The sequence below is a fragment of the Mus caroli genome, chromosome 4 (assembly GCF_900094665.2).
Source record: "Mus caroli chromosome 4, CAROLI_EIJ_v1.1, whole genome shotgun sequence".
Classification (NCBI taxonomy): Eukaryota; Metazoa; Chordata; class Mammalia; order Rodentia; family Muridae; genus Mus; species Mus caroli.
In genome coordinates this window covers 59,717,060-59,740,198 of record NC_034573.1, presented here as the reverse complement: position 1 = coordinate 59,740,198, position 23,139 = coordinate 59,717,060, and the positions used below count along the sequence as shown (strand labels likewise).

The 23,139-nt window shown below is 40.1% G+C and overlaps 1 protein-coding gene across 4 annotated transcripts in view; it reads left to right on the top strand.

Moving 5' to 3' along the window:
• Nucleotides 1-23,139, top strand: part of Astn2 (astrotactin 2) — a 955,818-nt gene that overhangs the window by 590,508 nt on the left and 342,171 nt on the right. For all 4 annotated transcript variants that reach the window (XM_021160105.1, XM_021160104.1, XM_029476272.1 and 1 more), the window contains one exon: nt 11,667-11,833. In XM_021160105.1, coding sequence (XP_021015764.1) covers nt 11,667-11,833 — 167 coding nt within the window. The remainder of the gene's footprint in view (nt 1-11,666; nt 11,834-23,139) is intronic.

The following is a 23,139-nucleotide window of genomic DNA, read 5'->3' as shown; positions in this document are numbered from 1 at the left end:
GGGGGGTGTGCACTTGCCCTGCTTCCATGTCAGGAAAGGTGAAGGAACACACCAGAATTTTGACTTCCGTAATCAGGTGATGCTCACACCTCTCCTATCCTACTCATGGTCAGTAAGGAGAGCTCATGAGGATTCTTACTTCTACTCACACACAGCCCTGGAGCACCACCCCTTCCCCACTGGATTGTTGTCAAAGGAAGACCAGGAAAAAGTCTGGATTATCATTATTGACCAGCATTAATGAGGCCCTGCCCACCAGTGTGGAATCAGATAAACCCAGTAGGGAGCAACATCTTGCCTTCTGGGAAGGAACACTCTCACTGAAGCACTTTGTGGAATTTGATCCTCATTCCTCAAAGCCACAAAGAGTAGCCTTACCTCTTAGATGGATGGAAGCCACATAGAGAACTTGAGCTTCTCTCTACCTTTGTCAGAAATAGTCTTCCGCTACTGCAGCAGTATCAGAGGAAACATGTAAAACAGAAAGTGGGAACATTATCCGACATCAAAACACAGTAACATTATGTTGAAATGCCCAGGCTGCCACATGGAGTCATTTCCCATCTTAATAACTGGGAATCTCTCATACTGAGTGGAAAAAATATAGCCAGCATAGTCCAACGCCAAAATAACTTGTAATACAATTAATAAATGATAATATTAAAAAGAACCATAATTTTTAAAACATACTTAAACAAGCACTCTGGAAACAAGAACTCTTCAGACTTTTAATATAATAATAGTAATAATAATAATAGTAATAATAATAATAATAATAGTAATAATAAAGGTATAGCAGAGAACCAAGTGGAAATTTTAAAGAGAAAAATACAGAAATGTATTTTTCATAAAAACTTCTTGAATAGCCTTTGCAAAAGGATGGAAATATCAAAGAAAATGCTTAGTAAAATTAAATTTATAACAAAGTATCTACTCTGATTACCAGAGACAACATTGAAAAAGAAAATGAATACACTCTTATAAAGGCTAGTACTACTTTAATCACTAAACACTATTGTTTGTGCCACTGGAGTTGCAGAAGTAAAGAAACAGGCTAAAGGAATTACAGCTGAAAATGTCTCAGATTTTGAAAAACCTATAATTTTAAAAGCTAGGCAAGCACCAAGCAGAGAGTGTTCCTTCCCAAGCTACATAGACATTCACATCAAAACAGCAGTCTGACTTTCTTATCTGTAAAAAATCCTGGTGAGTGGAGACGAAATTGGATCTTATTTATGAAGCAACAAAATTTTAATACAATAGAATTTTCCTAAGAGGTCGTAAGGGAAGTGGCACAATTTATTTTTGTGTGTGGGGTACATTGGAACAAGGTTTTTCTATATCTCCCTGACTGGTCTGGAACTTACTGTATAGAATATGCTGGCCCAGAACTCACAGATATTTGCCTGCCTCTGCTTCCCAAGAGCTGATACTAAAGTTGTCACCATCAATAACAACCTGCAACTGCAATCTTACTTAAGTGCTGAATGATGTAAATCCCCATGTCCAATGCACACATTCCCTATGAGTCAAAGAGAAACTAAAACATTCTCAGCAACACAATGAAGAGATTGTGCTCAGCAAACTGTCCTCGAAAGAACTGCTGAGGGCATTGTCTAAATGGAGAGAAAATAAAACCCAAGTAGATGTGGCAGCTCCTGCCTGAAATCCCAGCACTCTGCCATTGCGGGTGAGAGGCCAGCCTTGGTTATGTGAGTATTTGTCTTAAAGAAAATCTACCCATCACTCAATCAAATAAGAAAAGAAATGAGCACATAAGGAATTCTGGGACATGAAGAAAGGATGAAGAACAAAAATACAGCTAGACACATTAGCCCTACCTTCTCTGTCTTTATAACTGTGTGTGATGATTGAAAAAGAAAACTGATGGCACTGTCCAGTAAGTTCTAGGTTATATTTAAAGGAATGATGAAGGAATTTCATTACATGGGAGAAGAGAAATAGACATGAAACATAAGGAGAAATAAGGCTAATAAATATTACTTCCCCATGGGGGAGGGGAGGAAGCTATGATGACAGTCAACTAGCAAGTTATGTAAACTTGAAGCACCCAAACCTGAAGACTCTACATGGAAATGTACTCAAAAATTGGTAAGCCAAATGAACTCTTAACTACAACCCACAGGAAAGAGAGCAAAAACAAGGAGAAATGAGAGAACAGAAAGCCGAACAGAAGCAGTAATACATCAGTCAACAATTAAACCTAAGTCATCTAAGTGCACAGATTTACAAATAAGAATTTGACAGTAGATTAAAATGCTATTCAACTATATGTTGCCGATCAGAATTTTATCTCACATTTCCAGGTTTAACCTTAAAAGCAAATACCTGAATCATGGAAATAAAACACGAGTAGGAGTGGCTGTATTGATATTAGATAAAAGACAGCTTATTAGAAATTCCAGGGAAGAACATCATATCCAGATGGTGGAATCATTCACAGATAAGTCAAAATCACCATAAATGTTTCTGCACCAAACACAGAGAAAATTGAGCAAAGTTTAAAAAAAATGAAAGGATGACAAAGACAAGGAGACAAATCATGATTATGGTTGATTTCTTCAGGATTTCTCCTGGAACATCTGGAAAAACAACAAAGAGTTAGCAGCATTGTAGGAAGAGCCAACCAACACTATCACAAGATATACATAACTTTAATAGAATACAGCGCTGCAAACAGAAAGTTAGATGTGTGCTGGTGCTTACAAAATACATGGAAAGATAGAACATATACTCTTGGCCAGGAAAAAGTTCTTTCTATTTATTTTTTATTGGATATTGTATTTATTTACATATTCAGATGTTATCCCCTCTCCTGGTTTCCCCTCCAGAAACCCTCTCTCCCTCTGCTTCTATGAGGGTCCTCACCTACCCACCCAGTCCTGCCTCCCTGCCCAGCATTCTCCTATACTGGGGCAAGAGCCTCTCCTCCAATTGATGCCTGACAAGGCCATCCTCTGCTACATATAATGCTAAAGCCATAGGTCCCTCCATGTGTACTCTTTGCTTGGTGGTTTAGTTCCTGGGAGCTCTGAGGAGTCTGATTGGTTGATATTGTTGTTCTTCCTATAGGTTGCAAACCCCTTCAGCTCCTTCATTCCTTTCTCTAACTCCTCCATGCTCAGTCAAATGGTTAGCTGAAAGGATCCACATCTGTATTTGCTAGGCTCTGTCAGAGGCTTTCAGGAGACAGCAAATCCTGTCAGCGAGCACTTCTTGGCATTAGCAATAGTGTCTGGGTTTGGTTTGCATATATGGGATGGATCTCCAGGTGGGGCAGTCTCTGGATGGCTTGTACTTCAATCTCTGGTCCATACTTTGTTTCCTTATTTCCTCTGGTGAATATTGTGTTCCCCCTTCTAAGAAGAACTGAAGCATCCACACTTTGGTCTTCCTTCTTCTTGGGCTTCATGTGATCTTTGAATTGTATCATGGGTATTCTGAGCTTTTAGGGTACTATCCACTTATCAATAAGTGCATACTATGTGTTTTGTTTTTGACTGGGTTACCCCACTCAGGATGATATTTTCTAATTCTATCCTTTTGCCTAAGAGTTTCATGAGTTCATTGTTTTTAGTAGCTGAGTAGTACTCCATTGTATAAATAGATTTTAAAATCTTCTATATATAAAGTATGACAGGAGAAACAACTAGAGATCAATAGCAGAGTGTATTTGTCAGTACTGGAAGCTATAACAGAACGCCACAGATTTTAACTACCAGACATTTACACCTGACATTTCTAAATGCAGAATTCTGAAACCAATGCGGGGTTGATCCATTTCTCAGGAGAGGACAGTCTCCTGACTCTCTCTATTCACTGTGTCTTCATTTTTGAAAGAAATAAGACTCTGGTCTCTATTCCTTGTCAGAGCACTAGCACCATGCACAATAGCTCTGTCCCCTTGCTCTATACACCACAGAAAGACCCAAGTGAAACAAATACCAAAATAAGAGGTAAGAGTTCAACAACTGAATTATGTGGTCACATGAACCTTACGCCCACTCTAAAGGCAACCCAAGCACTTCTTTGTATTGGGAAACAACATACTTCTAAGCTCCCTGTGCATCATAGAGCAAGTCTTAGGTGTTCCATGGTGTGAGTTTAAAAAGTCTCCCAAATGCATATGTGCTGTCACTTAGTTCCTAGTTTGTGGTGTTATTGGGGGGGGGGGGGGAGCAGAACTGTTTGGAGGGGGGGGGGTCTATCCTAAGGAAGTAGGTCACTGGAGGGTGTGAATATAAAGTTTCAACCTGGTTCCCAGGCCTTTCTCAAGGTTCTGTTTCCTGCCTGTCAAGAAGTTGAACAGCCTCCTCTTTGCCATTGTCCCTGTGACCTGAAACAGTGACCAAAAGAAATTCTTCCTATAAGTTGTTTGTCTTAGTTGTTTTAGTCACAAGGATACAAAAGGAACTAAAACAGAAATTCAGTATCTCAAGAGTGGGGCTGTTGCTGCAACTGAACCTTACATAGGTCTTAAACTATCGAAACTGACTCCCAGGCAGATGGAGAAGATGAGACAGAGCCGAGTAGGTGGTGCTCGTAGGAAGGAATTCAGAAGTCGAAAGGGTTTTAAGAGTAAACACTGAATCTCAGAGAGGATCCCATACTGATAGTGATAGCCAGAGGCCTCATACCAGACTGAATCATTGCAATAAGCATTTGTAAGCCAAGAAGTGTGGACGAAGGGGAATACTGTGGATTATACTGTGACACACAACAGACACAATGAAGTTTTTCCTCCTGTTTGGGGGAACTTGTAACGGTTGGTATGAGGGTAGGGGAGATGAGTGGGCTTGTGCTGTATGATGTAAAATTTGCAAAGAACCAATAAAAATGTAAAAAAAAAAAAGAGTAAACACTGCTCGTGAGGTTTTACATGTGATAGTGACTACAATGGGGAATGGAAGCTATAGGCTGTCGAAAAATGTGCTTACATTTTGTATATGTCTTGAGATTTTTATGGTAGGCTAAAGTAACAGACTAGATAACTCGGCAGAGGAAATGCTAAGGAAGTCAAAGCCATGACGTGGGCTTTGCCTTCTGATTTTACCTACATTTGTAGTGAGTTTAAGGAATAGAAATATTAGCAGAAAGACTTGGAAAACCTTAGTTTGGTCAGAAAAGTCCAGGTAAAGCTTGATTTCTAGAAGACATGATTTCTAAAGAGATTTGCAATACTGAAAAGCAGCCACTGGCATTAGAATGACAGGCCACCAAGGCTTCCTGTTTTCTCTCAAGCATGTGCAGGATCTCTACTGTTCAACACAGCGATGTTGCAGGACATTTGATCATATTGAGAACCTCAAGACTGCGAACTGGAAAAACCCAGTTGTAGGGTGGCTCAGCCCTAGTGAACACCTTAAATTCAAGAGCTACATAAAGTCAATCGTAGGTCAAGAGGCAGGACAAGCAACCAGCAGACAGGGAGTGAGCATAAGAAAACAGAAAGGGGGAGTTATTGAGTTGAACAACGGTATCTAAGACAGCAGGGAGAAGCAGAAAGGCCTTTCCCTCCTGAAAATCGGTGGAGTGGGAAGTCAGGTGGCTGCTTTCTTTGCTTCTCTGAGCTAACAGGCTTAAACCTCAGCATCTGGTGCCTGAGTATTCATTAGTAACATCAGACTTGGTGACTTTGTTTTTAAAAATAACGCAGAGTGGGATATTCCACCCATTAAGACCAGAAAAAAAGAAAGAAAGAAAGAAAGAAAGAAAGAAAGAAAGGAAGGAAGGAAGGAAGGAAGGAAGGAAGGAAGAAAGAAAGAAAGAAAGAAAGAAANAAGGAAGGAAGAAAGAAAGAAAGAAAGAAAGAAAGAAAGAAAGAAAGAAAGAAAGAAAGAAAGAAAGAAAGAAAGAAAGAAAGAAAGAAAGAAATTAGAAGGCTCAATAGAACAATGTATAGAAGACTTGGTGCTCTTGTTTATAAATCACACATTTACTGACAAAATGCTTAGTTTAGGTGGACTTGACAATCTAGGAAAAGTTAACTAGTTGTATTTTTTTAAGGTTTCATTGGTAAATGTGTGTGTACATGAGGGTGTCCGTGTGCATGTGCAATTTCTTCAATGCCAATGGATGCCAGAAGAAGGCACTGCATCCCCCGGAGCTGGAGTTACAGTCATCAACCACATACTGTGACTTCTGTGCACTGAACTCTGGTCCTCTCCAAGTGCAACACCATCCCCTCTTCACTGCTGTGTTAGTCTCTGCAGCTCCTCAGTCGTCGTCTTTTCATTATTACATATGTATTGCAACGAACTTAGGGATGAAGAAAGAAAACTATGCAGTAACATTTACAATTCCTAACACACAATGAATTACAGAAACAATAATTTTATAAAATGTGTATAGGACATGTATGTTAAAACTTAAATGCTAATAAAAAGAATAGAAGAAAAATAAAATAAATGGGAAAACATGGAATAGTCATGAGTTGGAAAACACAGTGAAGCTGTCTATATTTCTCAAACTGAAGCAAAACTTTAAGATAAGTAGCCTAAGCCTCTTTTCAAATGAAAGGCCTATTTTATATCTAGGTTGTTAATTCATTCTTCCTTCACCCCATCCTTATTAAACTTTGATCACAGTATACTTTTTACTTTTGTTGTTAGGCTAGATGACTTATTTATATAATCATTTTATTTATTTTCTCTTTGTGTGCCCATGCTCTAGAATTTAAACTCTATGAAAACAGGAGCTAGGTTATATTATGAATCACTTTAGATATATCACTGAAGACACTTGCTCATCTTTAGTGAATATTATTTGTTCAATAATAAGCATCTGTTAAGTGATCCAGTGAAGGACTGGACCAAGAGGAAAGGACAAAAAAGTCAACTAGGAGTTTTAATTCCATTTTCTATGGTGATAGATGGTCTACATATTTATCATTTTATAAATTATCTATTCACATTTTTTTTTACTTATTTGGTTCCTATTATATATCAGATCCAAAGTCAGACCCATAAAACCTGCTATATTTTCTCACAGTTTACAGAAATGCCATCAAGAGAGGCCTTGTTATTTCTATTTATTTCCATATACAGCCATGTCCATTGAGGCACAGTAAAATGAAGCACCCTTCTTATATGTCCAAAATGGAGTGTATTGGCAGAGAGTCTGCAGCTGAGACTAGGAAGACCTCATGCCTAAGCTGTGTATCAGTCCAGAACTATACACTCTTTGAACCTCAGCTGTAAAGTAAGATGGTAAGATCAACTCAAGTCCTGACCCACTCTTTGTTAGGTAGCAAATGACAGTGCTTTGAAGAAATTTATCCAATATGTTACTCCGCCTTTCATTATGACAAATATCATTAAGAAACAACTTAAAAGAGGAAATATTTATTGTGTCTGTGGTATTAGAGGGTTAAGTCCATGATCAGCTGGCTCCATTGCTTCTGGGCTGTGGTACTGGTAGAAAAGCATAGTAGAAAAGAAGCTGCTCACTACAGAGCAGCCAGGAAGGGGAGATAGTGAATGAAAGGGGCAGGCCCAAGATACAACCTTCATCGGCATGTCTCCATAGCATTCTTCCTCTAATTACATCCCAACATCCACATCTCCTCTACTTCTAAATACAATGTTCAAAATTGAAAACTTCAGTGGAGTAAACCAATGACTTGATCAGTGCACACATGATCAAATAATTTTTATATAAATATCTTCATAGACACACAGGACTTCACTACTAATCTCTTATGCATATCTCAATCCAGTTAGCAATCAAGATTAACTACCATACACACACAAAATTCATGTAAGAGCTACAGAGCTGACAAACCTAGGAAGTTCAGCCATTTCCACTGCTGATGTGTTTAACCTCTTCACTCCCCTCATCTATCAACAGACAGTGACAGTATCCATCTATCTTTCCTCTAGCTTCTGTAGGGAATTATAAAATGGATGAGTGAATATAACAGTTATGCATTGTCTAATATTTCTGGAAGCCATAAACCTTATCCCAAGAGTGATGTTTTGTATGTGCCAGGCTTAGGGTGAGGCACAATTAGAAGGTGTGGCCTTTTTGAAGTAGCTGTGTCACTGTGGGTGTGTGCTGTAAGAATCTCATCCTAGCTGCCTGGAAGCTAGTATTCTAACAGCCTTCAGATGAAGATGTAGAACACTCAGGTCCTCATGCACCATGCCTGCCTGGATGCTGCCATGGTCCTGCCTTGATAATAATGACTAAACCTCTGAACCTGTAAGCCAGCCCCAATTAAATATTGTTCTTATAAGAGTTGCCTTGGTCATGGTGTCTGTTCATCACAGCATAACCCTAACTAAGACACAAAGGTAATGATAGGGAGATGTTGCTTCCATTGAACACCCCAGAGGAGAATGTATGCATTCCTTCTTCCAGCTCCTGGTGGCTGAATCAGTTCTGATTCATGGCCACATTACACATATCTCTTTCTTCACCTGTACTTTGTTCCTCTATGGGATCTATCTATCTATAATCCTGATCGGATACAATCCTAATTTCCCCCCACCCTTTTCTTGGCATCTCTTAACATGACTATCTTTTACCTCATATATATCATGCTGAGGCCATCTAGTGCTTTCTGCATATACATGGGTAGGCTACTAGCAGTAACTCCCCAAAAGGAAATGAAATTCCATTCAAGTACTATGAATCAGGGAACAGTACTGATAGAATGACCCATCTATATTATGAACAGAACTAGTAAGATGATACAATATGTTAAAGGGGGGTTTAATTATTGAGACACAAAGAATCCTCAGTACACAAGGCTGAATGTCTCAGTAGTCTCAAAATGGCACTGAAGGCCTGGAGGACTCCTGGAGAGATGCTGGTCTTCAATCTACATTGGAATCCTGAGGATGTAAGTTCTAATATCAGTGAAGGAATGCTATAGCAACAGGATCTTTCCAGCTCAACTCATCAGCAAGTGTGAAACAAAAAGCAAAGCTTCCTTCATCCATGTCCTTTTATGTAGTCTGCCAAAAGAAGGGCAGTCCTGGGGCCTGGGTCTTCCTGCTTCAAATACTCTGACCAAGACGGCTCTCATTTCCTCGTTGTGACAACATACCTGACAAAAGCAGCAACAAATGAAGTTTTGTGTGGCTCACCCTGCAGAGCCCTGGCCATCATGACTTTAGGCTGCTAGTCTTGTTGCATTTGCAGTTAGGTAGGCAGAGAGAAGAACGGTCTGATACTCACTTACTTTCTACTTTGTCCTCAGTCCATGACCTCACCCCAAGGAATGGTGCCACCCACAGTTAAGGCAGGTCTTCCTGCTTCAATTATTTTCATCTAAATAATCCCTCACAGGTGTGTCTGGAAGTTTGTCTCCTAGCTGCCATCCATTAATCATATCTGCAAGAAGTTACTCATGAGCTCCTTGACTGTCTGTACTGGAATGGCAGCTGATCTTAAGCTAGGTTGTATATAAATAATCACAGCTTCGATAAGTTCAGGATTGCAATGAGCCGGTCATATAGAGAAGACAGCATCTCACAGCACTCCTCCCATCCTCCACCTATATTCTATCTGCCCCTTCCCTGTTATACTCCTTGAACCTCGGGGGCGAGGTTAACATAGTGCACTCAGAGCTGTGTGCTAGTCATTGAATCATAGCATGTTGATGGATCAGTTACAAATCTCTTCACTGACCACTACCTGCTGCTGTGAGTGTGATTTCTTATCTCTTTTATGGACACTTGTCACTAGACTACCCTGTAAAATCCAAAATAGTGTCAAGAGCTTTTCCTCATTCATACCTGCAAAAATGTTACCATGGATTGTAACAGTCGAGATTTCTGGGGCTTGAGGTACACATAAGTCTTCAGGAGCCATTGTTAGTCTCCTGTGTGTTTGCTGTAAGGTCTAAAAAATCAAGAACAGGTGGCTTGGCCAAACAGCAACAACAAAACCACCTGGAGTAGAGTGAGAATTGAAACAAGAAAAGCAATGAGAACCAGGAAGGGATGGAAGGAACTTTAGCAAATATCCTATGCCAGGACTCTTCTGTTTCTTGGTGAGAAAGTCCAGTACTTGCTTCTGAATATTTCTAGATGGACAGAAACAAGCTCCCAGTATAGCAAATTGCTCCAACCAAGCAATCAGCATCCTTCTGCCTGTTGGTGTTGATGTTCAGAAACAGGCAAGGACTCTCCAGAGCTTGTATTAATATGTACAACACTTCACTCACATGCAGAATTGATTTTTCTTTTTATGCACAAAATGTAGCAGTTTTATAACCTTTCTGGTGCTTGACAAAGGCCATTTATAACCTAGTTTCTCCATCACCCTTGCTGGCACCAGTCTCAAATATCTTGAAGAATTCTCTTGTGCATTTGTAATTACAAATCATACTTAGGCAAAATGTAATTTCAAAGAGAGCTGACCTCCTTTTTTTTATTGTACTGGTTTATGGAAATTAATGTGAATGTGTGTGTGAGTGTGTGTGTGTGTGTGTGTGTGTTGTTATTCCTATAGTTTTAGGAAGTTGTAGAGGAAACTGTGGAGCTAGCAGAGGAGGAGGCAGAGACAGGGCATTTTAATCAGTGCTATCTATTGACGGATGAAGAGGGCTGAGCTCTGGGTGTTATCTTAGTGGAAATGACAGCAAAGTGACTGAAATTAAAACCTGATACCTTGTTCAGAAGGAAGGGATGTTGGGATTATGTACCTATCAGCAGATCTAGAGGTGAGCTTATGCCATCCAGTGACAGAAATTAAAAGGTAGGTGAACTTTAACATGAGATCTCTCATTCACAGAGGCAAACACAGAAAATTGTGCCACAGCTGAGGTCCTGGAATATGGGAATCTCTAGGGCTTACTTAGGGACTGAGGGCTCCATGTAAGGATATGTACAGACTAGAAAGAAGATTTGTGAACAGTATGTGTTGTCAGCATAAGGAAGATTCAAACATTTGCAGTCTCATTTATTTACCGATGCTGAGACATGGTGTTGTTAAGAAATAAGATTTCAGTGGCTACATGGAAGACAATGAAGAGAAGTCAGGCTGTTTAGGAGGTCTCTCCACATTGCTTTGAGTATAAAAATTGCTTACTTAGAGCTCCAGGGATAAGAATGGAAAGGAGATCAAGTTAATAAAGAAAGGCAATATGAGTACCAATTTTGAGTACCAATTCTGTGAAAAGTTCTAAAGTGAGGTATGCACTCGTACTTATGCTTTTATATTTAAGCTTCACAGCTAATCTATACCGACATTATGCCCATTTTACAGATAACAACAATGAGACTCAGAGAGGGTAGCAACTTGTCTAAAGTCACACAATGAAAGGAGCTTGAATTTAAACTCACATTAAAGCTTATTTTTAATATACTTAGCAGCCTTTCTCTGTGACCATTATGGTAGGGAACCTGTTCAGTCAATTATTATAAAAACAATTAAGATGACCCTGGCACCATTTCCGTGAAAGTCTTTTTCGAAGTCTTTTGACTTTATGTCCCTTCTGTCTCACAGCTCAGTGAAAAAGATGACCACAAGAGTCTTATCTACTGCAAGGTACATTGAGGTTATAGAAGTAAAGAATGTTATCCAAGGCCCTACAGTTCTTAGTGAGTCTTCTGGACCCCATTTGTGTATAGGGAGAAAGATGGAGCCTGCCACCTCCGGCGCCATAACCACCTTGTTGTCCTTTCTCTACACAGTGTCCTGAGGAACTGAAGCCCATGAAGGATGGCTCTGGCTGCTATGATCACTCCAAGGGCATCGACTGCTCTGATGGCTTTAATGGAGGGTGTGAGCAGCTTTGCCTACAACAAACACTGCCTTTGCCCTACGATACCACCTCCAGCACCATCTTCATGTTCTGCGGGTAAGTCTCCATATCTAAGATCCAGCAAGTCCCAGATAGCACCAGAGAATCTGTGGGCAAATGGTCAGGAAATACTACCTGTCCCAGGCTAGGGCTGACCTGCAAGGACATGGCCTTTTGCTTCTTTTGCTTCATACCCAGTTCGGTGTGCAAAAGAAGAATGGCTAGGAGCTAGAGAAAGTACCCATGGAGCTGAAGGGGTTTGAAGTCCCAGGAGGAACATCAACATGAATGAACCAGTAACCCCCAGAGCTCCTTGGAACTAGCAATCAAAGAAAACACATGGTGGAACTTGTGGCTCTAGCTGTATATGTAGCAGAGGATGACCTAGTCGGTCATCAATGGGAGGAGAGACCCTAGGTCCTGTGAAGGATCTATGCCCCAGTATAGGGGAATGCCAGGACCAGGAATGGGGGTGGGAGGGCTGGGGAGCAGGGGGAGGGGATAGCGGATTTTTGAGGGGAAACCAGGAAAGGGGATAACATTTGAAATGCAAATAAAGAAAATATCTAATAAAAAAATAAAAATAAAGAAAGAAATCAAAACAATTCTTTACAAGTATGTTGAGTATAGGCATTCATGTAGAAGCCTCTTTCTAAGGTGTAGATGTTGTCCCATTCTGCTCTATGTCCCTGCCCCTTCTCTGTCTCTCCTTGAAGCTCCATCAGTGTATGTTGAGCCAAATTCACAGATGTTGAAGATGAGAGTTTAAGTCTGCCAGATTGCAAACTAGATCCTATGAGAAGTCAGCAGTTTGAGGCTTAGTGCTGTCTCTTTCTGGGTCCTATATCTATCTGGGTCAGAACTACTAACTGGGGAAGAAGCCATTCTTCTTTTGCACACGTAAAGCATAAAAGGGTTTATAGACGTCTTCTGGCTTCTGAAGGATTCAGGCTCAGATGCTTTAATTACTATTTTTCCTTCTTCGTTTTCTACTGGTGGAGGAAGGCTTGGGTTGAACTCAGTGCCTTTCACATGCCAGGAAAGTACTCTACCACTGAGGTACATCCGCAGATGGACAACAGTGTGAGAAATGAAGAAGCAAACACATTCAGATAGACTCCCCTATGGCCTTCTTCTCCCTCTCCCTCCCCCTCCCCCTCCCCCTCTTCCTCTCCCCCTCTCCCTTTTCCCCTCTCTCCTTCCCGGACACCTCTCTCTCTGGGCTGCAGCTAACTAGCCTGTGAAAGATGTTTATCCTCACACACAGGGGCAGAGCACATTTCTCCAAGTGACTATGTGCATGATGCTTCTGCTGCCTCAGCATCTAGAGTGGTGTTTGGTCCTCAGTAACCTCCTCAAGAAAATAGCAACATCTTTATATTTCCTTTATATTTCCTGTTTATTCCTTCTCTTATTTGCTCATCTTGGCCTTTCTGTCACTCACTCAAAAAGAGTCCGTGATCCCTGAGAGAAGTGTCCCAGACATTCTCATTACCAAGTGCAGGAGAGTAAGATACAGAGCAGCTTTTACAGTCCTGTGCATCACAAAAAAAGGTGGCATCCAGCATGGGTTTAATCCCAGTTTGCCAGAAAATTAATTTAACTTTTGTAATTCTAGTACACAGAGTTCAGTACTTATTTCAGGGTCTCCTTTCCTGCCCCTTTTGAACTCGGGGCTGCTGGAGCCTTCAAGCAGGTGTTGAAGCAGCTCGCTGGAGGCCTTAGATATGTATCAATAAAATAAATAAGAAATAAATTAGCGTATGCAGACCTGAATTTTATGGCAGTCTCTCCTCGGCTTAAGTGACTGCAGGGCAGTGTTGAGTAAATTATGCATGGATTCAGATCTGCAGGCTTGCATACAGAATCAGCTATGTTCTTATCATTGTTATTTTCCTCTCTTGCTATGCACTTGGGGGAGGGTGCTCGGCAGAAAATAACAGTCACAGCAGCAGCCGCTGGAGTAATGGATTTTGACATCAGAAATCATCAACACTGTCTACCCAGTGTGCACTGCAGGGCACTTTGGATTCAATAGACAAATTTTAGTCCCCAGGACTACCTCTGTCCTTTAGGCAGTAGGTGAGCCTCCCAAAACTCCTGACCTTCCTCATCTGGAAATTGTTGATAATACCTGTCTTGATCTAAAAATGGTTGTGGAGCATGCAAAGTACTGTCTGATTTATTGTCCTGTTAACTAATAACACTTAAAGCCATACCACTGGTAAAGTAGCTTGTGGCCTCCTTCCTGGTTGGCCTTGGGCACATTACTTAGGACTGCGTAACTCTATGCCTCAGTTTCCTCCTCTGTAACATAGTTATAATAGTCTATGTATATGTGTTTACTATAGAGAGTAATGCATTGCCCACACCATATATATGCGAGTATTGAGAGCTATGTACTGTGTGGAGCTAATAAAGTGCACTGAGTGACCTGGTGAGAGTTGTTTGCCTCTAGTCTGGTGACATGATGCTCTCCTCTTCGCTTTTCTGGTCTGTGAGACTAGACATTCTGACCTTCTGTACCATGAAATTTCTGTGAAAGTGTTAAACACAATTGGATTAGACCGTGGGTGAGCTGTTAGAGCCCCTTCACTGTTGGTAAACAACACAGAGAAAGAAATCAAATGCAGGTTTCCTAAAACCCACTGTCGTTTCCATGTGCTTTGGAAACTGTCTATTAAGGATGCAAATGAGAAGTTACCCACACTTGTTAGAAGCACTGTAAACAATGAAGGCTATTAGCAGGTGCTTGTGAGAGAGTTGGCTGAGAGAGAAGTAAGATGCTGTTGAATTAAGCAGGGTAAACAAATCAGACCCTCCTTTTCTTAACTCACATGAAGCTCTATGACCTTTCTGAGGTTGGATGGGAGCAGGCTGAATAAATCTGTTTGCAGCCAGGTTAATAACAGCAGCTAATGATTCATTAAGCACTGCTTACATGTCATGACTGCTTTCAGTGACTGCTCTGTTAACCCTCATGACAAGTCTGCAAGAAAGGGACAGTCATGATTTTACTGATTAGCAAACCAAACACAGAGGTTTGGAGGCTTGGTGGCTTGCCCAAGGTCACATAGCTGGTAATTGGGGACCATAGGAATTCCAACTGAGGATGTGTGGCTCCAGTTCAGGCAAGACAGATCGACTATCTTTGCCAGCCTCTAAATATATCCAGTCATGAGATCTTGGTGAAGTGATTCAATCTCTTTGAGCCTCTGTTCTTTAATGTAGGCTCAGAAGTGACTGTTCGCAATTGTGGGGATTAAGTGAAATTATGCAAGCAGAGCGACTGACAGGTGGAAAGAAGCATTCAGTAAACTGTGTAATTATTAGTTTAATAGGTAGAAAGCTGTAGCGTTTAAGTGTTCAATCAATGAAGTTTAGATTGTGCTCTCTACTCTGTGCCCAGTACCTTGAACAGAGCCTAGTCCATAGTGGTGCTCAGCTAATAGTTATTTATTAAAAGGTCTTCACTTAATGTAAGTCAATGTAAGGCATTGTTACTCTGGCCTTCTCAGTTAACATTCCCAGCACATCCCTATCTTTATGCTATGCCCATGGCCTCAGTCGATGGGATTTTAACAACACTGTTCTATCTGCAACCCCTCTTCTCCCTGTCCTCAACTCATCCAGACTGTCGGTGGTCCTTTAACCTGGACATCTCTGTTTTACTTTCTAGACTTAAGGCAGGCATCTTCCTCTCCAGCAAGTTCTCCTGAATATCATGGAAGTGGTGAAAGAGATGTACAGTTACCTCAGTGATGGTTGATAATACCAATGCTTACAGATAAAGACTGCTTAAATTGTGGCTCAATGTTTGCCAAGTGGGATAGAAAACATATAGAAAGGATTTTTTCTCTTTGTCATTCTTATGTATCTGTGTCTGATATATTATATATAATTATTATAAATGGTATACTGAATAAAGCCTTAAATAAGCTATAGAGTTAACTATCTAAAATGTTTTTAATTCAACTCATCCTTTGATAAGGGAGAGGATTACTTAAATTTGCCTGTAATTTATTTTATAGGGGTTGGAGAAAGGTTGAGACAGGGTGTCATGGAGCCCAAGCTGGTTTTGGAATGACCATGTAGCCAGAAACCTTAAACTCCTTATCTTTCTTGCCTCCACCTCCAAAGTATTGAGAAAACAGGCACCACCATACCTACCATTTGTGGCTAATCTAATTTTACTTGTGATATCTTATAGACATGATCTCTGGCTAACTACCCAGATTACCAGTCTGTCACCAGACCAATACTGTCCATTGCATTTTTTTCTTTCTCTGTGAACTCCATTGAGTTCTTCATTTACCTGTTTCACTTTTACCATCATACCATGTCCCCTTTAAGAACAGAAGGTAGATCTTAGGCATCAGAGTGTCTGTCTTAATCACTGCTCCATTCCTGTGGGGAGACAATGTAACTAAGGCTACTCTTATAAAAGAAGACAGTTCATCGATGGATTCCTTATGGTTTCAGAGGGTCCATTATCATCATGGCAGGGGGCTTGTTGGTAGACACATATGGTACTGGAGAAGTAGCTAAGAGCTACATCCTCATGTATAAGCAAAGACAGAGAAAGAAAGACTGGTTCTGGCATAGGCTTTTTGAAACTTCAGATCCAAGCCCTAGTGGCCAACTTTCTCCCACAAAGATGTACCTACTCCTATTATAACTCTTAATCCTTCTCAAGTAGTGCAGCTCTCTGAGGACTAAACATTCAAATCTATGAGCCTATGGATGCCATTCTCATCCAAGCATCCTCAGTGTTTGTGCTACCATTTTCTACTGCTTGAACCAAGGGCTTCTTTAAAACTTTAATATCCGAACGAGAGAATTTGCTAACCTTGGGTTTGTTATATTCCTTTTGTGTTTGGGATTTTATGAGATGCTAGCAGTGCAGTGAAGCATTGATCATAGGTTCTTGTTGAAACAGGACAAAGAGGATATGGATAGCGGGTTGCTGAGCCCTTCCTTGTTCCTGATAGGTGGGAGCAGAATCTAGAGATAGGTTGTGAAGTCACTGGCCTCTAAGCTGAAGTAATTTAAATGATTCTTATAGATGGGGAGGCATTGCCTTCTGTGAAGACCCCAGTAAGTTGCCTAGCAACTGAGTTTATCTGCCGTGTTTGTGTGGGTGAGTTTATAATGTCTACCATACACATTTCCAATAGAATTTAATTTTATCCACATAAATCTGATGCATTTTTTTTGTAAGTTGCTAATATAAAGATAGGGCTAAGCAAGAGTATTATAGGGAATGAAAGTGGGAGAGAAAAAATAGTTCCGGGAGTCTGAAATTAGAAAGTTACTCAACATAATGATAAATTTAAGTCTGTGCTTCTTGGCAATGAAAGTAAACAGTTAAACAAACACATGAAAACAATACAGTAGATTATGTAGCTGTCTTTGCTTAAGAAAAAGAAAGTTATGTTTCTTGGCCATATTAACTGAGACATTTCTCCACTTGTTTCCATGTAAACAATGTGAGATTTTCATCAGCAGTTTTAAATTTTCCATATTTCTGTGAGTGGTTAGAAAGACAATCAAGGCTCACAGCCACCTGAACTACTGTTAGGAGGTAAGGCTAGGAGCTTGAACTATCGCTATTTTTCAGCTCCAGTTTCCATGCAAAGGCATTTAGCCAGTGGCAAGATAGCTCAGCAGTTAGGGTGCACTTGGTGTTCTTCCAGAGGATCCAGCCACAGTTCTCAACACCAACATGGTATCTCACAGCCATTCATAACTCCAGTTCTAGCAGATCTCATGTCTTCTCTAATCTCCATGCATACCCAGGCACACATGTTTTTGTTTGTTTATTTTCACAGTAATACAAGCAGACAAAACACTCAAATATATAAAATTAATAGATGTTAAAATTTGTTTGGTTTTTTTTTAAAGTATATTCACACACATGGGCTCAGAAACATACCATCCTCAAATCATTGTAATTAATCTATGGGTTGATTGTCCTGTTTACATGATGTGGGAAGAAGAGGAGATAAATACCAGTGAGTATATCTGCAGCTAACAGGAAACCCCTTGTTTTCATTCCCTAAACTAACATCTGCTCTGGATTTAAACAATACTCAGCTAGAGAATGCAGACACTGGATTTTATTTTGAGCATAGGGAAACGTGGGTATTCACTCAAACATTTGTCTTGTGGTACTTTCTGCCTGATGGGCTAGAACGAGAGCTGTATCCCTTTGCCCCGGAGTTGAAGGACTTAGCCTTTACTACCTGCCATAGTATTAGACACTTTTCTCTGTGCTCTGAAAAAACACCAGACAAGCAGCAAGTTCAGAGAGGAATGGTTTACTTTGACTCTATGTCCCCTTAGGACACATTCTATCCCTGATAAGAAGTCTTGGTAACAGGAGTTGGAGACAGCTGCTCACATTGTATCCATAGCCAGGAAGCAAATAATGAACAGGCCTTGGGTCCAGGCTATATAATCTCAAAGCTCTACCCAGCTGCCTACTTCCTCCAGTGAAGCTCCACCTCTTGAAGGTTCCAGAGTCTTCCCAAACAGTGACTCCAGCTGGAGGCCAAGTGCCCAAATACATGATCCCATAGGGGACATTTCAAATTCAAGTGTGTTATTCATCAGGGTTCTCGAGTCACAGAACTTATAGAATGTCTGCATATGTTAAGAGAATTTATTGGAATCACTTACCGTCTATTGTCCAACTAACCCAACAATGGGCAGCTGTGAGTGAGAAATACAAGAGACTAGTAGTTGCTCAGTCAAACAAGACTAGGTCTTTCAGCTGGTCTTCTGTATAAGCCATAATCCTGAAGAAGTGGGTTCCAACAGATGTGCTGACAAGTAAGTACAAGCAGGCAAAGAAGAGCAAACCCTTGCTCTTCCCAATGTCCTTGTCTAGGCTTCCAGCAGAAAGTAGGGTACAGATTAGGGTATGCCACCAAGCCTGAACTTGGAATTGTTCTGTCCGATATTGGCCTTGAACTCAAGAGGTCTGCTTGCCCCAGTCTTCTTGAATTAAAGGAATGTATTACCTTGCCCGGGCCTAAGCTTTTCATGGCCACTCAAGATCTGGATCAAAAGCATGTGTCATCCACTGTCAAGATCCAGGTTAAGTGCTTTTGTGTTCCAACTTCAAGATCTGGATCACAGGTGCTCCCTCCATTTATGGATTGTAGTTCATTCCAGATGTAGTCAAGTTGACAGCCAGGAATAGCCATCACAGTCCACCCCTTGTCAACTTGACACAACTCATATCTCATGTCCAAATGAAATAATATTCAGGTCATAAATACACCTAACATGATATAACTATTACTCCTCCAATTGCAAACACACTGTAAATTTAGAATAGGTCAATGTCCCTTGGGAAAAATCCATTTAGTATTTCAACTTAATAACCATTGTTGCTCTCTTAACTGGTGTTAAAGAAATTGGAAGATAACACAAATATCTATACAAATGTGTTCTTAACAAAATAAAACAGAAGTACTTGTGCCACTAATGGGCCAACCATAGTCAAACCGCCACAAACTCACAACACTGAGTTACCTCTAGATGCCTGCCAGCTAGAGTGAAGTTTTGGGATAGAATCTAGGATCTTAGCAAGTTAGACAAATGATCAATATCTGAATACCTCCATATTATATTCTTATCAAACACTCATTATCAACCACTGTGCATTCATTAATCAATTTCAAATTATCAGCAAATGGAGAGAAAGCCATAAAGGCCTTCCTTGTATTTTGCAAGATACTTTCTTGTAGGCTTCTGTGAATGCTGGTTCTGAGAATTGGTGAAAGTCTTATAAAACAAGAAATAGCTAAGTGGTCAGACTCATAGAGGAAAAGTCTGTACTTCAGGTTCCCAGTGTATCAGGGATGGTCAAGAGTATGATGAGTTCTGTTGCAGAGATACATATTTTTATTGTAAAATACACACACTCCCAACTTTTAAGGTTTTTTTTAATTATATTTTTAACTAGTGATTTTGACAGTATTGAAATAATAATCCTCCCCTGTCCCCTTTTCTTTCTAGTATGAACTGCTGTTGTTTCCTATAACTTTTGAGAGTAGCTAAAGTCTACTGTATAATGAGCCTGCAGTGTCCAGTGGTCCCTGTCATTCCTTTCCCTCCCTTTCTCTCTTTCCCTAAGTACCCCGTTCTCTCTTCTTTTTTCTATTTTTTCTCTTCCCCTCTCTCCTCTCCATTTCCTTCCTTCTTGTTTCTTTGCTCTCTTTCTCTTTCCCCAAATAGAATTCCAAATTTTTTTTTCTAGAAATATCCCATTTTTGTTTAAGTAAAACCCCAGATCTATATTGTATAGGGAAAATCTTTAGATTTTTATTTTATCTTTGGGGCAGACCTGAGACTCACCATAGGAAAGACCCCTGTGACACTGATGGAGGGAATAAGACAGTTGATGTTCATGGCACTGGCCCTGCTGAACCAGCTGATAGGCACCTGTTCCCATATTACCATGGCCATCAGAAGCGTAGTTCATCCCCATATTTGTCCAAGTCTCTGGCGTGCATTTCCTTCTCATTTAGCCTTAACTTTCTTTATTTTTAATATTTCTGTAAGGACAGGATTCCCCTTGTTTATTTTAAAAAATAGTATCTAGTTTATGTATTTCAATAAATAGTTTTATTGGTCCCATAAACCACCAAGGAATGATGGAATAAGCAATCCAGAAAACACAAAAAATAAAATTTTAAATTATGTGCTTTGAGAATTTGTCTTTTTTATAGGTTCCTGGGTTGTGTGTTTTCTTTTGTTTTTTAAAACAAAGATCATTAAAGAGGATAATTTGTGATAACATGGCAAGAAAGCCAGATTTGGATTAAGATTACCAGTGTCAAGGTCCTAGTTTTTCCAAGTCGTCATGTGACCTTGGTCAAAGAAGTCAGATAACCCACGCCTCAGATTCTCAATGGCAATATAAGAATGAAATTGCTCATCTCTCCACATTACTATGAAGGTTAAATAAGCAAACACACGTGCTGTTGACCAGACACAGACAGGTTTTATGGGACTCCGGACAAATTCCCATTCATCTCTATATTCCTTCTAATGTGGTGAGCATGTTAAGCTTAGTACACCCGTCCTTTAAACTAAAATGCCCACTCTGGATCTGTACCTATTTTCTCTTTTGCATTTGGCATATGTATAAATATATAATTTCATGCAGATCTTGGCTGTTTTCCTGTGAGCCTACGCTCCTTTGAATTTCTGTAAGGAAAAGCCTCCCTAACAACAGAATGTTCTAAAGAAGCCATATAATTATATGGCATCTTACAAAAATAAAATTTAAAAAGAAAACAACAGCTAAACAGACTGTCACATAGATCTTTCTGTGAATTCAGGTGGCTTGGGAAGAAGAATTGTCACGTCAAAACTCAGAAAATCGTTGCCTTTGTGAATCTGTTTTTTGCCCTGTGTCTACCAGGGTCTTACAGAGCTTACCCTAGGATGTTCTATATTTTCTCTCTCCCTCTTTCCCCACCCCTCTCTCACTCTCTCCATCCTTTCTTGCTGAACCATAACCATTTTTTGCCTCCAAGCAAAAGAAAAGTCCCTGAAATCTGCAGTTTTGGTGTTAAAATTGTGCACATAGACTGGCATCCACACACAATCAATCACAGCTTGAGTGACATCCTTGGTCTACATCTTAACACTGTTGTTGAGTTGTCCCCTCTTATCTCTGGTACTTGGTTTTCTTGTTTGACAATAAGAGCAGAGCAGTGCCTCTCTAGGAGGGTGAAGCGCCTGCTATTGACTTTGTGGTGAATCCCCACAAACTCAGTGTCTAAAAACAATACAAACTTATTATTCTTCAGCTCTAACTATCAGAATTCCTCAAGATTAGGCACTGGCAATGATAGTTATACTCAGGAGACTTTGCAGTAGTATTCCTCCTGTATTTTCCAGATACTGGGGACCTGAGGCACCCTTGTATCTCCTTGGTTCTCAGGTAGCTATCTTTTAAGGGCTTATTTGGTAACAGTGTAACTTATGTGGACTCATGGTCTTAGAGGTTTCAGTCTCTGGATGACTGGCCCATGCTTTGGGTATGTCACACACAGCACAACACATGATAATCAAATGGGCTGAGCTGAAGAAGGATGGCTGCTTACTTCATAATAGCCAGGAAGGAAAGCAAAGAAACAAGGGCCAGGGTCTCAATATCTCACCCAATGGCATTCACTTTCCAGATACCTAAGATTCTTTATACTAGCCCCTACTACTCAGCAAAATCCCTAATAGAGATACTGACTGGAAAACCACATATTTAGCATTTGAGACTTTGGGGAGTTATATCCAAATCACAGCAACAGGTTTGAGAAACAAGATATGGGCATTTTCTGAGCCATTACTCTACTTATTTTAGGTTTTAAGTAGCAGATCAGGTAGTCTATAAAATGTGCATCTGTACAGTAATGGATATAGGATTGAGCTTTGCATATACAGATGTACATATATGCAGTACAATTATTTTGCTAATATATTATGCATATTAGTTACACATATAAATATAAACTGTGCATATCATTCACTCATAATGAATGGCACATAAGAAATTCTTAATTCTACATTTTGACAAGAAAAAGAAAAGAAGAATCAATTAAAATTTTAAGAAAACTGGATCTACAGAGAAGGTAGAAGCTAGGATTTACACTCCCAGGAAAGTATAACTGGATGAGTATAGGCAAATGACTGTGCTCACAACAAGTCTAATAGGTGGTACAATGATTTGCTACTATATGAAAAGTGCTGTTTTATAACCTAAGTTATCTCTAATTCTCACATCAGCCCTTTGATGAGGGCTGTAATTATCCTCATTTAATAGATTATGACATGGAACCTGGGAAAATTAATAGACTTGATCAAGGTCATATGGAAGGTGATAGTACAGCCTCTATTTGAACTCAGGAGTAATTAGCTCCAAAGTCTGAACTTGATGCCTTATGTCTCCCTTAAGTAAGCTAGTGTGAAATCACAATGAATATTCTAAAGTAGATTATACATGCCACCTTCTCAGACTGAGATCCTATACTGCTATGAATTTACAATGAAAAGGGAAGGAATCTATTTGTTATTTTAAGAAAAACAACAAAACAAAGTCATCCTGTCTTCTGGAATGTGGAGATGTCTTTGTGGAGGATCTGAACCCACACAAAGACTCACAGTATTGCCTGTCTGTAATTCTTCTGCCCTTATATTTAAGCCAGAGAGAGAATCCCAGAAGCTACCCTGATATACACAGTGGCCAATAAGCGTGATGGAAGGTGCAGATCAACACCTGAGTTTAGCACACACATCTCTCTCTCTCTCTCTCTCTCTCTCTCTCTCTCTCTCTCTCTCTCTCTCTC